Source organism: Carassius carassius, chromosome 1 (genome assembly GCF_963082965.1).
Source record: "Carassius carassius chromosome 1, fCarCar2.1, whole genome shotgun sequence".
NCBI classification, from domain to species: Eukaryota; Metazoa; Chordata; class Actinopteri; order Cypriniformes; family Cyprinidae; genus Carassius; species Carassius carassius.
This window is the reverse complement of record NC_081755.1, coordinates 41,637,934-41,653,590: the sequence shown is the minus strand read 5'-3', so window position 1 is coordinate 41,653,590 and position 15,657 is coordinate 41,637,934. Positions and strand designations below refer to the sequence as shown.

Sequence of the window (15,657 nt, the reverse complement as noted above, 5' to 3'; positions counted from 1 at the left end):
GTATCCAAAATTACATGGTTTAATCACTTTTATCAATGTGAAGAGTCTGAGAATTTTGCAGTTTAGACTTTCAGTGAATGGTGTCATTAAAAATGAGAAGTTCTTGTTGTCTTATGACCTGTAGCAAGAAGGAGGGAGGTAAGGGCAATCGCTCCATGGCTCCACCCGGTGCTGCTCCACCGACCCTGCAGCCTGTGGTGAGCCTGGATCCTGAGGAGGATCTGGGACTGACTGGAGCAGCTGGAATGGCAGGCATCCCTTCTGGAGAGAAATGTAAACCTATGTCCTATGAAGAAAAGAGACAGCTGAGCCTGGACATTAACAAGCTGCCTGGAGACAAGCTGGGCCGTGTGGTCCACATCATCCAATCCCGTGAGCCGTCGCTTAAGAACTCCAACCCGGACGAGATTGAGATCGACTTTGAGACGTTAAAGCCTTCTACACTGCGGGAACTGGAGAGATACGTGTCGTCCTGCCTTCGCAAGAAGAAGAAGCCTGTCAGTGGTGAGTGTCTATACAAACCTCCTCTAACATGACCCGTTAACACAGTCTGATCCAAGGTTAGACCGTACATACACTTGTTAAGACACAATTTTGTAGGTAAACCTAGAAAAGGGGTGTTAAATCCTGTTGCTGTAGGGCCACATTCTTGAAGAGTTTAGCTCCAAAACCCCCTTTCTACACTTGTATTTAATGCTGTCTGTTACATTGCATCACCCAAAATCAACATAAAAACCCAGTGTATACAAAGTCTTATTGGTCTTTGTTCTTTGCTTCTCGTCCTTCAGTTCCAGAGAAGTCCATGGAGGCAGTGAGTGCTGCAAAGACCAAAGGCACATCGTCCGAGTCGGGCAGCAGCAGCGAGTCCAGCTCCTCAGAAAGTGAAGACTCTGAGACAGGTGAGCCCTGTAGATCTATAACACACGACCAGCTGCATTTCTAATGCTTTTGAAATGTTAAACGATTCGAGATACTGCAATGCATGAAGAATCTCCTCTCCATGAACTAAGGGATGGCTTCTAAGCTGAAGAAGAGGGGTAGAGGAGAAGGAAAGAAGGCTCATCACCAGGCGGTGGCTCCAGGCATGCCTCAGCCACAAGTTCCCCATCAACCCCAGACCCCTGCACTGCAGCCCAGTGCTCAGCTGAAGCCACAGCAGCAGCAGCATCCCTCTCCCGCCGCTTACATACCTCCTCCCGTCACAGCTCTGGAGCCCTCGCAGCTCCTGGAAAACCCATTCGACCCTCTGGCCCACTTCGTCCAGCCCCTCATGCACCTTCCCCACCATGCCAATGACTCGCCCTCTCCTGCGCCGCCTCACCTCAACGCTCACCCTCCAGGAGGCCCAGTGTCACCTGAGACGCACCCTTTCCTGAACCAGCACCCCATCCTCACATCCCCAGGTGAGTGGAATCTTCCTGTTTATTACATCACAAGTACTTTAATACCGTGTACTTTCCAGATGTACCGGGTCAAAAATTTGCATTCTTCAGAGAAACAAAAACATCACATTTTGTTACACAGAGCAATACTATAAAATACTGGTGAATGAAACAGAACGTTTATAAACATTTTACACACTGTAAAAATGTTGATTCCCCTCGCTTCACAACAAACGTTTTACATTTGATAGTATACAGTAGTGCTGCAACGACGTGCGTGAAACGCGTCACACTGTTTACATCTCGCGTAATGGCATACTGGGAATGGATAAAGTTGCATTCTATCACAAAAACAGAGACCACAGTTATCAAAAGTAGGGGAATACTTCAAACAGAGGCCAAATAAAATGGCCATTTGTTCCCTTTGGAAAACCGATATGGTGTACCACGGCAGCACAACTGCGATGCACGAGCACCTCAGAGGAAAACATCCTGGCGCTCTCCGGTGTTACGGTTTAACTGGTTACTGTGTGAGCTGGTGACCAACTTCCTGGTTCAGGTCTCTGCTGCAGATGTGATGGAACGACCGCAGCAGATTCTGCGATTCTAAAAGTACAAACTGATGTGATATTATTAAGTGTTTATACGTGTTAATACGCTTGCGGCATTCTGAAAAGTTGAGATGTTTTAACCTCGATGCGGTGCGAACGCGCCTGTTTTTGCGTGTGCGTTGCGACCGCGTCGCTTTCATTATGAGCGCGCATACCGCGCACTAGTGTTGTCACGGTACCAAAATTTCAGTATTCGGTACCGATACCAGTGAAAATCCACGGTTCTCGGTACCAATTTCGGTACCAAAGCAAAACACAAAAATATGCTAATTAAAAAAAAAAAAACATTTTATCACTAAAAATAAAACCAATGCCATTCTTTATACTTATTTACAATTGTGTAAATATAGTAATATTATTCAATATAGTAATATAATATAATTATGAAAAACAGTAAACAAGTTTCTCCCAAATTTAATTTGTCTTTTAATTTATGAAATTTAAACATTTTATTTTTTGGTAAATAAAGGGGATTTGCTTTTAAAATTAAAACATGGAAGAAATATTGTGTGATAAATTTTTAATTAACAGTAGTAGCAGTGTCACATACATTTTTACTAAATAATAGTAATATTTCTAGCACAATGCCCTTATGTAAAACTGAACTTTTAATGAATGCATATTTGTCATTTTAACTGAACTTAAGACTGTTGGTGATGCTTAAGATATTTTTGGTCATTGAGGGTTTCTATATAAAAAATAATAATAATATTGTAATAGATCATATTAATTATTATTAAAAGATAATACTTCTACTAATTCTACTACCATACTAACAGTATACAATGCACTATGGATTGATGAGCTGCTGGTTCATGAATATTAATCACGTTGTCTGCGTTCGGTCGAACTGATTTGCTGAAATCAAAACAGGGACAGTATAATAGATGAGCGGCAGCCAATGAAATGAACTCCATTATTTTGACAGGAGAAGACAAAGAATATAGTTTACATGTAGCATGTCGATTCAGCGTGGTAAGACTCTCGCTCTCTCTCTTTGCATGTGTGAGAAACAGCGCTGTCAGCAAAGCAACGGCGAGTCGTGCGCCTCCACACAGAGTTTACAGTTTGGCAAATACCATAGACAGTAAAAGAGGCAAATACAGGTGTACTGTGCGTCCATTGAGATGAATTGAAAAGTACAGATCGCTTGATGGAGAGAGAACTCTGAAAGCTCAGTTAGTGTTCAGCGAGTGAAAATATATCTGCGCCAATCTTATAATAGCCTCGAACACACACAATGGCGAGTAAAATCTAATTGATTAGCCAATGGCTAACAATAGACATAATTTAGTCACCCAGAGTAAAATTTATTCACATATGCGAGTGATTTACTCGCAATGTAGAAGCTGTTTTGAGGGGTTGCCGTGATTACCTTTAAATTGACACTGGTTTTACTCAAATGCAATGGTAAAATGCTTATGAAGTGACGCAGAACAGTTCTGGTGATTATGTTTGTATTAATGTCCTCATTAAGATGGCAGATGCTGAAATTACTGCAAGCGTCACGCGCTTCAGTCTATATGTAGTAAACAAACCCACACATCTCTGCCATTCATTCATTCACACAGAGACGTGCAGAACATGCAGGATTCATATTTCAAACAACTTTTGCGGCTTAACATTTACAGATACTGGTCCATGTGGAGATTTGATTTGATTAATTTATGCTAACTTTGACAAATTCCGTGACTGTCCATATTAAAATGTAAGTTTCATTTTCATGACTGAATTTTGAGATTCCGTCCGCGTTTTCTGCTTTGCGGAAATCATAGCGCTGTATGCGTCAAGAACCGGGTTTGGACGGGTCCTCGGTACCACCGGTACTTACAGAAACCTGGTACCGTGACATTTTAATTTTTTTAGTACCGACTTGGTACCGAAGTACTGGGTTTTTTGACAACACTACCGCGCGCCTACATTGGAAATAACGAACTTGAGCGCGCAAAAGACGTGATATGTGAACGGCCCCTTAAAAGACAGCGCGCCGCGAGACAACAGTCACAGACCACCGAGCTACCCCAAATCAGCTCCAGATCTCTGGAAACCATGCTAAACCATAGCAGAACCCTGACTACGTTTTATGGTTTGTGATGCTAAAGAACATTTCATGACTTCTCAGACAACTGTAAATTTGTGGCTACTGTGGTTTAATTATAAACGCTATTGTAAACTCATTTACCATAGTAAAATTTTCTTTGCCTCTTTAATTTTGTATACTGTAAAAATGAATAAAGGTTGAAATATTATATTAGAAGTTGTACTTATATTTTTTTGTAAAGTTATCCAAAGGATTCATTAGCTAATCAAAAAAGCATTAGATTAATTTTTTATTGTAATAAAAATAATCGTTATAGTAGACTAATCGAAAAAATAATCGTTAGATTAGTGGAAAGAAAAAACAATCATTAGTTGCAGCTCTAGTATACAGAACCCAGAAAGAAAAATACAAACATAAACGCCACTATAATTTCTTTGTTTTATTTTAAACAGCATTTATTATAAATGCCAAGCCTAAGTAAATTTGTTAAAAGTGAAACTGAAACGTGTGGGAAACATGCTATGCAAATAAACTTGGGCTCACGTACCTCATATTTGGCACAAGTCCAGATGTTGTCTGTGGTTTATGCATGTTTTCTTTTTCATCATGTAAGTTGCTTTTGAACATGCATTGCACCTCTCATTGATTCAAAATGTGTGTTGTAGATATGCTCTGATTTGCTCTATTCTTCACTTTGCTCTAGCACTTTTGTTTATCAGAAGTATTTAAAGAATTGAATTGATCTATATTGACCCTAAACTTAATCAAGTTTTTGTGGTCTTCCTCTCTCTTTGTCGTTGGTCCCCAGCAGCTCTGCACAACGCATTGCCCCAGCAGCCTTCAAGGCCCAGTAATAGGGCAGCCCCGCTACCTCCTAAACCTCCGCAGCAAAGCACGCCCCAGCAGCAGCAGCAGCCGCCCCAGCAGACCCTGCCACAGCAGCTCCAGTCCCAGCAACCCCCACAGCCCCAGCACCACCTCCCTCCTCACCTGCTGCATCCTTCCCAACAAATGCGCCAGCGGCCCCTCTCCCCACCCACGCTCACTCCCCAGGGCCTGTTCTCCTCCCAGCCCCCACAGATGCTGCTAGAGGACGACGAGGAGCCCGTTCCCTCCATGCCCCTGCCCATGTACCTGCAGCACCTGCATCCAAACCGCCTGCTGCAGCAGCAGCAGCAGCAGCCACCGACATCACTAATGCAGTCTCTGCAGAGCAGGCCGCAGCAGCCGGGCCAGCAGTCTCTGCTGCAGTCAGTGCAGGTTCAGTCTCAGATGAGCCAGCAGAGCTCCCTGCCCCCACCGCAGCTTCCTGTTCAGACTCAAGCCCAGCCCTCCTCGCAGCATCAGGCCAGACACATGCAGCACTCGCAGCAGCTGAGCTTCTCTCAAGGCCCGGTGCAGACCACGCAAACGCAGCCTAGTCAACACAAAGTGTCCATGCCCTCCACGAAAGCACAGCAGATTATCCAGCAACATCCACCGCAGCATCACTCTCCACGTCAACACAAGTCTGACTCTTATAACTCAGGTAACACAACGGTCTCGGAAAGAAACGGTTCATTTAAGGGCTCAAGTTGCTGAAACTGTCATTGCTATTTGTATGGCTAACAACAAGCTATGTTTTTGTTCGTTTACTACTTTTTGTACTAAAATCAATGTTGACACTGCAAAACTTTAGTTTGTGAAGTTTTTTGCCTTTTAAGTTGTATTTGCCATAAAAATGCCTTATTTAATAAATGATATTTAGTCCAGTGGACCAGTAAAATTGATAAAAACAGGGGACCAAAAATAATTCAGACACTTTGACCAGACCGCGTGTTTTTTTTTGTTAATTTCTAATGCGGACTTTTTACACCACAGACTGAACAAAATTAAGCATTGCTTGGTAATTGTTAAACCTAAATTGTTTTTATCTAATGGTGTACTTAAATTTAACAGCTGACAGCTATTCAACCTAATTCATTACACCTTTCTATCGAAGTTATCTGACACTATCAAGATTAATTTGTTCTGACACAGTTTAACTCCAAGATCATGTCATAATTTATTACCATTTTCTAAACTATAGCGAATAAACTGTGATAATGTGAGAAATGTTGAAGGTGTCTGAATACATTTTTGGTTTGACTGTAGATGCCTGAGTTTGCTGGCATTATTTTTTTAAATTCCCGCCACTAGAAAGTTAAAAGCAGTCAGCTGTTTTCTGTCAGTAACTTGTAGTGTTGCTACTATTGCAAATGTATCTTGTGTGTAGCTCGACTACTTCACATTGAGTAGCTTGTAGCTGCAGTTTCAGGGCTTCCCCGAATCTTCAGAGCAGACATCCCACAGCTGATGAGTAGCTGATGTTTTTTTTTTGTATGTGTTTGTGTATTGGACAGCACTGTAAATGCTTGCATATTAACTGTGTCTTTATTTTGACAGCACACATGCGAGATAACCCCTCCCCCCTCATGATGCATTCCCCTCAAATGTCTCAGTATACTTTAGTCCACCCGTCCCCTCCTCAGGTCCCCAAAAAGGTCAGTGCCATTTCCTTGCTTTAACATGGATTATTGTCCACATGGATTTCTGTGACGTGATGAATAGCGTTTGGTTTTTTAGACGTGGTTTGTTGATCTGTTTGCTTTAGGAACCACAAGGTCCTTCAGCTTTGGGTGGCATTAAAGAAGAGAAGCTGCCTCCTTCACCTGTGATGCGTGGTGAGCCCTTCAGTCCAGCCTTGAGACAAGACCCTCACAAACACCCTGAGAGCAAACCCACAATGCCAGGCCACAGCCAACAGAGTGAGTCAAACTCAGTTGTACACATATTCACATGGCTCACACAGATTGCTTTTATACAATAAACAAGTTCAATATCCAGCAATATCTACTGTTCAGACCATATTTTGCCAGAGTTGAGTTTTTGATGACAAGCATTGCACAAACAAAGTTTGTCTGAGACAGACAGAAAAAAAAGCAAAATCACAACTTTTCCTTCCACTAAACATCTCCCACATACTCTGGCAGAATGCCACCCACAGACAAGCAAATTGAAACAGTGAGACGTCTCAGTACAGTTATACTAAATATAGACAATCTCAGTTCCGCTCTGCCAGTCAAATTAGTGGAGCAGAACTGAAAGTTTATCATCTTGTTTTAGAAGCAGATATGAAACCACTTGAAAGTTCCCGTCCTGTCATCCGCTCCTCTGAGCAGAGCGGTCCGCCGCCTTCCATGCAGGACAAAGAGAAATTCAAACAGGAGCCCAAGACTCCTGTAGCGCCTAAAAAGGTACAGGTGGGTGGAAGGGACGACTTTATTTGTTACACTTTTCAATGAATACAATGGTTCTGGAATGGTTATTCTACAAGACTATGCCTCATAACGTGTCCTCATTTGGTGCCCAGGATGTGAAACTGAAGAACATGGGTTCCTGGGCGAGCCTGGCACAGAAGTCCACCTCCACTCCCTCGTCTGCTCTGAAGTCCTCAAGTGACAGCTTCGAACAGTTTCGACGTGCGGCCCGAGAGAAGGAAGAGCGAGAGAAAGCCCTGAAGGCCCAGGCCGAGCAAGCTGAGAAAGACCGTCTGCGGAGAGAACAAGAGAAACTTCGGTAAGAGAGCCGTTCAGAAACTCTCATTTTTAATTAAAAGGACTGTTTTAGCAGTTTCAAGAGGTTTTCTTTCTGTTTGAAGGGGACGGGATGAGGAGGACTCCATTGAGACGTCCCGAAGGCCTCAGGAGGAGCCCCGCAGGCGGCAGGAGCAACAGCAGGTCCAGCCGCCGCCGCAGCAGCACCAAACTCAGCCCCAAGCCCAAACCCCGGCCCAGCCGGCCTCGGCCCCGCAGCCTTCCCAGGGCCCGCCACAGTCCCCCGCTGCTTCCCAGAGTGCACTTGACCAGCAGAGGGAGCTCGCGCGTCGCCGGGAACAGGAGAGGAGGAGGAGAGAGGCGGTGAGTTACAGCTAGTCACCTCACTTGTACACACACTAGCTTTTATTACAATTTTAAAGAACGCTTTTCTATTTTAAGATGTAATAAAAGGTGAAGCTGAATTTTTTGCAACATTACTGCAGGATTCAGTGTCACATGATCCTTCAGAAATCTGTCTGATGATTTGCTCAAGAAACATTTCTTATTAATATGGAAAACCATTGTGATGCTTAATATTTTCATGGTTCTAAGGTTGCTTAGAATAGACAGTAAAAATCTGTTGTAAGATTATAAATGTTTTCACTATCACTTTTGATTAATTCAATGCATACTTGCATAATAAACCCCAAAGTTTTGGTGGGTATACAAAAGGCGTTTACACTAGTTCGTTCAGTCACTCCTCTGTGAAAATGTGGCTATTTGTGAATATTAATTTTAATGTTCTTCTCCTCTACAGATGGCAGCTACTATTGACATGAATTTCCAAAGCGATTTGATGGCTATCTTTGAGGAGAACTTGTTCTGAAGGGCGAGAGGAAGTGAGAAACTGCGAAACTGCTCATGGATTCTCCTCCGCACGGACAGAATGAACTCAAAAAAGCAGTAAGGGAAAAAGACCCCATCCGACCACAAGAAACACTGAGGAGGCTGAACTAGCGATGCATGAGCTGAGGCCCCGAGAGGGAGACTGTAGCTCTCCTTTTGCCTCAGCAGAAAGAGGGACCCTCACACTGGGATGACAGGGCCTCTCCGGCATTCCTCCTGGATTTGCCATTGTGACCATGGCGGGAAAGAGAGGACTCGTGTGACTCTTAATTAAAAGAATATGGGAGCAATGGACAATGTGATGGCCGGAGGAATATCTGAACGACAACAATGAAATGTACTGATTCTCTGTACTGCGGCATCCGTCGATCGCCAGATGTCTGTGAGGGATTAGAAAGCGTCTTGTTTCCTGTTTGATTTGGTTTCCCTCGCATCGTTTAGTTTGGCTCTATCCTTTCCCCACCTTTTTTCGCGAGGCAAATGGCAGGATGGGATTGGGGGCACTTAAGATGATCTTCCTCGGCAGAGGAAGTCCCGCTCGCCTTACACCTCTGACTTGTAACCACATCACAATATTCACCAGGGGCTGTGACAAGTGACTAAACATATGGTGTGTTTCACACTGTTATCATGTGCAGATTTTTCATTATGTAGGATCTACTGTAAAAAGGTATTTTCTTAATTACTGTTTTGGTTGATTGGTTGGTTGTATTTTTGTTTATTTCTTTCTTTTTGTTGTTGTTGTTGATGTTTTTCTTTTTTAAGATATTTTTAACTCTCTTACCGACACCTTACCCTCTGATGTCTATGCCAAACACCCGTATCCTTCTTGCGCTGATAGCCGAGACCCGAAACGCTTCACTCTTAACATGTCTTTCTAAATATATAAATATATTTTCTTGTTCTCCCCACTCGTCATTAAAAGTTTAGCTAGCCTTGTAGAAGATAAAAACCCTAATATATGCATTATTCTGACAAGTGTTAATTGAGGACAGAATCGGGAAGATGTTTTCATTACTCATGGTTTTTCACGTGAAACCCAGAGCGTCGACGGTTTCTGAGCATCCTTTAGTTTGAACATAATTTAAAGAATACGATAACTATTTTAAGTGTATTATACATACATATAGAAGGAAAACACGCAACTCCGCGCAACTGGTACACGCGTTCGAGAGCGTCATGCGAACACGACGGAGCTCTCAGCTGGTTTCTGCATGACTCCTCTTTTCTTTTCACAGATCATTTTATTACACCTGCACAGAGAGAACCCTGTATGCTGTGCTAGATATAATGACAAAAATGTCGAAAAAGCTACAAAAAAAGAAAAAAAAAATCTAACTGTTCTGATTTATCATTGTTCTTGTTCAATTATAGTGGATGTGTTCTAATTCTGTTATTTGACTCGGCGAGGGGGGCGGGGGGTTGTTGGGGGGGGGTGCACAATTCGAGACCTTGGCAGGTCCTCTGAGTTTTCTCTTATAGTGTTTTCTCCAGTGCCTGTATTGTATTGCGATTCTAGTTTGGCATATATTATGTTCTGGAGGGTGTGCGGGGGGAGGGGGGATCACGGTTGGATGGGGGAGGGGAAAATTGGGGGTTTAGGGGTGAGAGCTTGTGTTTAAGAGATAAAAACGGAAAAAGTAAACATTTTATATTTTACCCATTTACAATATTCAGGTTTAAATCTAGTTTTAGCTGGACTTCTTAATTATACACAGAACAACTAGTTTTTCATTTTTTCCGAAACTGCTAAGAGGACATGTCCGATCATCGTCATCATCCGTGTGTGTGTGTGTGTGTGTGTCAGGATGTCTGGATGTGTACGTCACGTCAGTACGGTTGTCAGTGTGTGGCTGGGGAGGGTGTTCTTACCTGGAGGTTTCAATCGCAACAACACCTCATTTAAACAATACTTTGCGAACTTTTTTTTTTTTTTTGGTTCTTGTTCTTCCTCATGAAGTCCACTTATATAAATATCTATATTTTCTTTTTCTTTTGTTAATTTGGTCTGTACAAGTTCAAAGAAGAGAAACACTTCATTCCTTCAAGGCTTTTCATGTATTTTCTTTTTCATGGTAACAGTTGGACATTATGTGCCATAGATTCAGATTCTCCGGAGAATGTGCTGACCTGCAGCTCAGCAGAGAGTTTGCTTTATTCAGGTATTTTGTTATTTTCTTTTCTTTTTATTTTGTTGGATTTGTTCAACATTTTCCTCGATTACTGTTTGGTATATGCGTGGGCTATCGAGGTCAATGGTTCAGTCTGTTATGATCATGAAATAAACTCATCTCTTTTATAGAAAATTAAAAGGAAACAAAAAAAATGAGCCTGTCGTCTCTTTGATAATTCATCAGCTTGCACAGTCCAGTATATGGTGCCCATTGTGTTGCTGCATATCAGTCTTCACTCCTCAGATCGGTTGAGGTTCAAATGGTGCAAAGAAACTGATGACTTCATAAGCAACTTGTGTAGGTAAAAGGGCTGTTGTTGTACTGTCTGACGCCTCAGAAAACTCCAGGGAAAATGATGAAATGTCAAGTACATGTGTGACCCTGGAGCACAAAACCAGTCATGTGTTGCACTGTTGGCGAGCTTGATTTCACCAAGTACAACGTGATCCTGGAACAACATTACGATCAACCAATCAGAACTGAGATATAACTTTCAGGAAATATCTGTTTAAGGCTTACAATCAGGGTTAGGTGCTTCTACACTCTTGTTAATCAGCTATAATTTCATGGGTGGGGTAGGGATTGGGTCAAGTCTATGTTTTTAGACATTAATGTTGATCCAGGAACATGTCTTGCTTGGCTAAATCAGGGCGACCTTGCACCGTTATACTTGTGGAAATAGCCAACAATACATTTTATGGGTCAAATTATCTTTTTTTTTATCTTTTTTTTTTTTATGCCAAAAATCATTAGGATATTAAGTAAAGATCATGTTCCATGAAGAGATTTTGTAAATTTTCTACTGCAAATATATCAAAACTTTATTTTTTATTAGTAATATGCATTGCTAAAGAACTTCATTTGGTCAACTTCAAAAGTGATTTAAGATTGCAATATAGCAAATTTAATGTTTTTATTTTTTCATTTTGGTTTGGGGGTGAAATGTGTCCAGGACATTTCTTCACACTTTCTGTGAGATTCACCCAAAAATTAAAATCTTTTCTCACCTGTACCTTTTTCAAAAAGAAAATATGGTAGAATATTCTGGACTCGCAGCCTCAGCAATATTCACTTCCAATGCATCCTTTTCTATAACAGTGAAGTAAACGATGACCGAAAACTGAGTATTTCTGCCTAGTATCACATTGTGTTCTTCTTAAAGGGAAAACTGAACGTGATGGTGAGGAAATGACGATTTAATTTGTATGTGAATCCCTTTAATTGATTTTGAGTTTCACGGGGTCAAGCAAAAACATACAGATGTTAGGATCAACAGACGTACAGTGCATCTGATGTAAAGTTACTGCATGCTTGCATCATGCTGTACCTGCATCCGGTCAAAGATTGCACGCGCTTTCATAAGCCAGCAGCTGGCTTGCGTAAGAGGAAAGAGTCTGCCGGAAGATGAAAGATGTTACAAGATAGAAGTCTGAAATACACGTCTCGAGATTTATAGTAAATGCACATGCATGTTTTTAAAACACACACGCGCGCTCGTACAAAGTAGTATTTTCAATGTAGGATAAAATACGGCTGTGACTGCGCGACTTTTATTTTGACATCTTACAAAACAGGAAGTGCCTGAATGCGTGACTGTCAAGCTGTAGGACATGGGGGTTAAAATAGAGGTTTTTAGGGTGAGTTTGATGACATTTACACTCGTAAGCAAGTGGGTCTGTCTAAATAAACTATATATGAATCAATTAAACCATCTTTGGGAAACTAAAAAGACGTACAGACGCTGAGACGGTCCCACTTTGCCAAACTCTAAATGCTTCGTTCACTGCTGCGCTTATGTGAATAACCTATCAAATGCGAACATCTACAGATTTGTCGTGTTTATTGTTTTAAACAGATGATGGTGTATCTGTCGTTTCCAGTGGCGATGTTTTGGATATCAAACCAAGCGGAATATTTTGAGGAATACATCGTGAAGCGAAAGGTTCATTATTGACCAAGTCAATAATAGTATTATTTTATATATTAATGAATGCAGTTGCTGATGTATGATCATTTTATATCATAATTTTTTTCAGAGGGAAATCTTCCCACCTGATGAGAAAATGCATGTAAGTATTTTGTGCACTTTGTAATCAAACAGCTTTTACTTGGGTTATGTTAGGTTAAACGGATATATAGCTGGATCATTTACTATTGAGCAGCAGCATCCCACAGGAGTGATCAATATATAAATATGTATAGCTTATAGAAGTGTGATTCAATGACATGCTCTGTTTGTCATGCTGAAACAGAGGCAGGAGCTGGAGGATTTCAAGGAGCGCATGAGAAAGCGAAGGGAGCAAAGGATGCTGAAACAGATGGGCATGCAGTCTGAGGAATGACTCCAAAACAGCAGCACTTCTTATGCATCATAATGCGACCTTGGGATCAAGCCTTCATGTGTTACATGGAAACACTGTAATGCTTCTCCCAAAGTCTCAAACCATATAGTGGGAAACATAAGAATATTGTTTATGGGCATAATTTAAGAAATGGGTGGGGAAAAGGTATATTTTTGTAAATATATGTTTCATTGCCTTTGAATGTTCGCAATCGAATGGTTTGATTTTATTGTGTGTAATCTGAATTTCTTAATAGTTGTGAAAACACTGCTTTATGTTGTTGCTGTTTTTTTTTTGAAAATAAATTAATTGTATTATATGATCATAACATAATATGGATACAAAGAAGTAATCCAATTGTTTATTCCATACTAGAAATGTTTGCCCCATTAATTTTTTATTGTAATGAATTAGTACTTGGTGATGTCCTTATTGATTGATTTGAATAATTTATGCACCACTGTTGATAACAGTTAATGTAAAGTTTGTGTGGCAGTAATTAGTGGACAGTAAAGCGCTAATGCAGGCAGTAAGACGAGGATATTACTTGTCACCACACCTGTCCCAAGACACTATTGACGTCTCTACTAATACACCGTGACTACTGAATTATTCCTAGCGTTCATTTAGATGAAACAATATATTCATATATGGCTACTAAGGACAATGTAAGATGCACATGCACAATTAATTTTAATGATAAAGTTTATCCTTTTGAATGCTGTTAATCTTTCATAGAGTTTGTCTGTATTTCCTTTCCATAGTAAGTGACAAGGGAGGTGAAATCTTCACTGTGGCTTATTTTCATATAAATATGTGACCCTGGAGCACAAAACCAGTCAAAAGTAGCATGAGTATAATAGTAGCAATAGCCTGCAATGCATTGTATGGGTCAAAATTACAGATTTTTCTTTTATGCCAAAAATCATTGGGATTTCAAGTAAAGATCATGTTACATTAAATTTTGTAAATTTCCTTTCGTAAATGTACCAAAATAAAATTTTTGATAAGTAATATACATTGCTAAGAACTTAATTTGGACAACTTTAAAGGCGATTTCCTCAATAATTAATTTTTTTTGCACCCTCAGATTCCAGATTTTCAAATAGTTGTATCTCAGCCAAATATTGTTATATCCTAACAAATCATACATCAATGGAAAGCTTATTTATTCAGATTTTTAACAGTTGCCCCTTATGACTGGTTTTGTGGTCCACGGTCACATTTATGCTTATACTGAAATAATAGGTATTATCAGGCTTTGTTCATTCCCAGTTTGCAGGTTTTGGAAACACTGTGCAGCACTGCCTCCTGCAGGCATACACAGGTGCAGCTCAATAAATGAGAATGTTATGGAAAAGTTCGTTTCAGTAATTCAACTCAAAATGTGAAACTTGTGTATGAAATAAATTCAGTGCACACAGACGTAGAAGTAGTTTAAGTCTTTGGTTCTTTTAATTTTGATGATTTTGGATCACATTTAACAAAAACCCTCCAATTCATGTTGTCTCAGTCTCTAAAAGGACTCGGGATTTTATTTCAAGACCACAACAGTAATACTTCCTGCTGTGTAAGTGTAATCAATAACTTATTTCTAATTTGATTTATTTTGCTACTGCTGTGCCGTTTATAATTAAATGGGAAATTGTTAAAAAAAAAAATTCTTCAAAATGAATGCAAATGCACAAAAAAATTAAATATGATTGCAATATATATATATATATATATTTGTATGAGACCTAGTTTTAATTTTATTTTAAAAAAGCAACAAAATTATTATTTTATTTTTTCTGCAACAAAAATAGTTCCTAACAAAGTCCTGCAATCAATAACAACTGTTGTGTTTCCGTGTAACACACAGTGGTGATTCATTAAGATAAATAAGCTGCTTTGAATGAATCAGTTGATCTTGGTCTTGTCTTGGTCTCGAACACATCTATCTAAATCAGTGATACTGGCCTTCATTTATATGCTATTAAACAATTATACTGTCTTTATGTGTTTTAAACATCAATTTCAAGATTCAATGTGAAAACATATATTGCAATATTACACATTTTAATGTTTTGCAATTTATCCCTATTAATTACAGAAATAAATGTGTGATTAGTTATTTTTCAGTTATTGACAGGACTAGTTTAAAGAAAACTGACAAAGTGTAACTTTCATTCACTCACTCATTCAATCAATCATTCAACAGGAAAGGTTTTAACTTTATTAACACTCTTAATTTTTAATTTATATATATATATATGTATATATTAGCATAGATGTATTACCACGTGATTTGTGTTTTTAATTATATACTGCATTGTGGTGCACTTTGAGATGAATTTGAGATTCAGATGAAAATCGTTTTGACTCAAAGGTGTGTCGGTCAAGTTGTGAAATCCGCAACCTTGCAGTACTTTAACAATGTTTTATTTCTATTCTTCAAACTTATAACAAGTAAAAAATTGTATAGTTTAATAACAAATGGCTAAAGCAAACCATACAGTAATTTGCATATTTTCATTTCAAAGATAAAAGTAGATTGTTCTTGCTGATTAAAGACAGCAACTGATTCTGGGTTAAAATTGTATTAACAGATGTGGTGAAGTCATTACATAAATTACATTTACAACACACCTGTTTAAATATGAAA

General features: G+C 39.8%; 2 protein-coding genes across 7 annotated transcripts in view; both read left to right on the top strand.

Annotated features, from left to right (window-relative positions):
- brd4 (bromodomain containing 4) overlaps nucleotides 1-9,268 on the top strand; it is a 54,284-nt gene extending 45,016 nt beyond the window's left edge. For 3 of the 6 annotated variants that reach the window (XM_059559427.1, XM_059559402.1, XM_059559415.1), the window contains exons 10-19: nucleotides 125-504; nucleotides 789-899; nucleotides 1,011-1,403; nucleotides 4,843-5,562; nucleotides 6,459-6,556; nucleotides 6,667-6,820; nucleotides 7,179-7,315; nucleotides 7,426-7,631; nucleotides 7,714-7,972; nucleotides 8,409-9,268. In XM_059559427.1, coding sequence (XP_059415410.1) covers nucleotides 125-504; nucleotides 789-899; nucleotides 1,011-1,403; nucleotides 4,843-5,562; nucleotides 6,459-6,556; nucleotides 6,667-6,820; nucleotides 7,179-7,315; nucleotides 7,426-7,631; nucleotides 7,714-7,972; nucleotides 8,409-8,477 — 2,527 coding nt within the window. In that variant the 3' untranslated portion in view covers nucleotides 8,478-9,268. The remainder of the gene's footprint in view (nucleotides 1-124; nucleotides 505-788; nucleotides 900-1,010; nucleotides 1,404-4,842; nucleotides 5,563-6,458; nucleotides 6,557-6,666; nucleotides 6,821-7,178; nucleotides 7,316-7,425; nucleotides 7,632-7,713; nucleotides 7,973-8,408) is intronic. The other 3 variants (XM_059559421.1, XM_059559431.1, XM_059559409.1) reach the window with 3 other exon arrangements.
- Nucleotides 9,269-12,245: 2,977 nt separating this feature from the next.
- On the top strand, nucleotides 12,246-13,622 carry LOC132123406 (protein PET100 homolog, mitochondrial). The gene is made up of 4 exons (XM_059534035.1): nucleotides 12,246-12,308; nucleotides 12,527-12,613; nucleotides 12,708-12,740; nucleotides 12,924-13,622. Exons 1-4 carry the CDS (start codon nucleotides 12,282-12,284, stop codon nucleotides 13,011-13,013), a joined length of 237 nt encoding a protein of 78 aa, XP_059390018.1. The 5' UTR covers nucleotides 12,246-12,281; the 3' UTR covers nucleotides 13,014-13,622.
- Nucleotides 13,623-15,657: the final 2,035 nt, after the last annotated feature.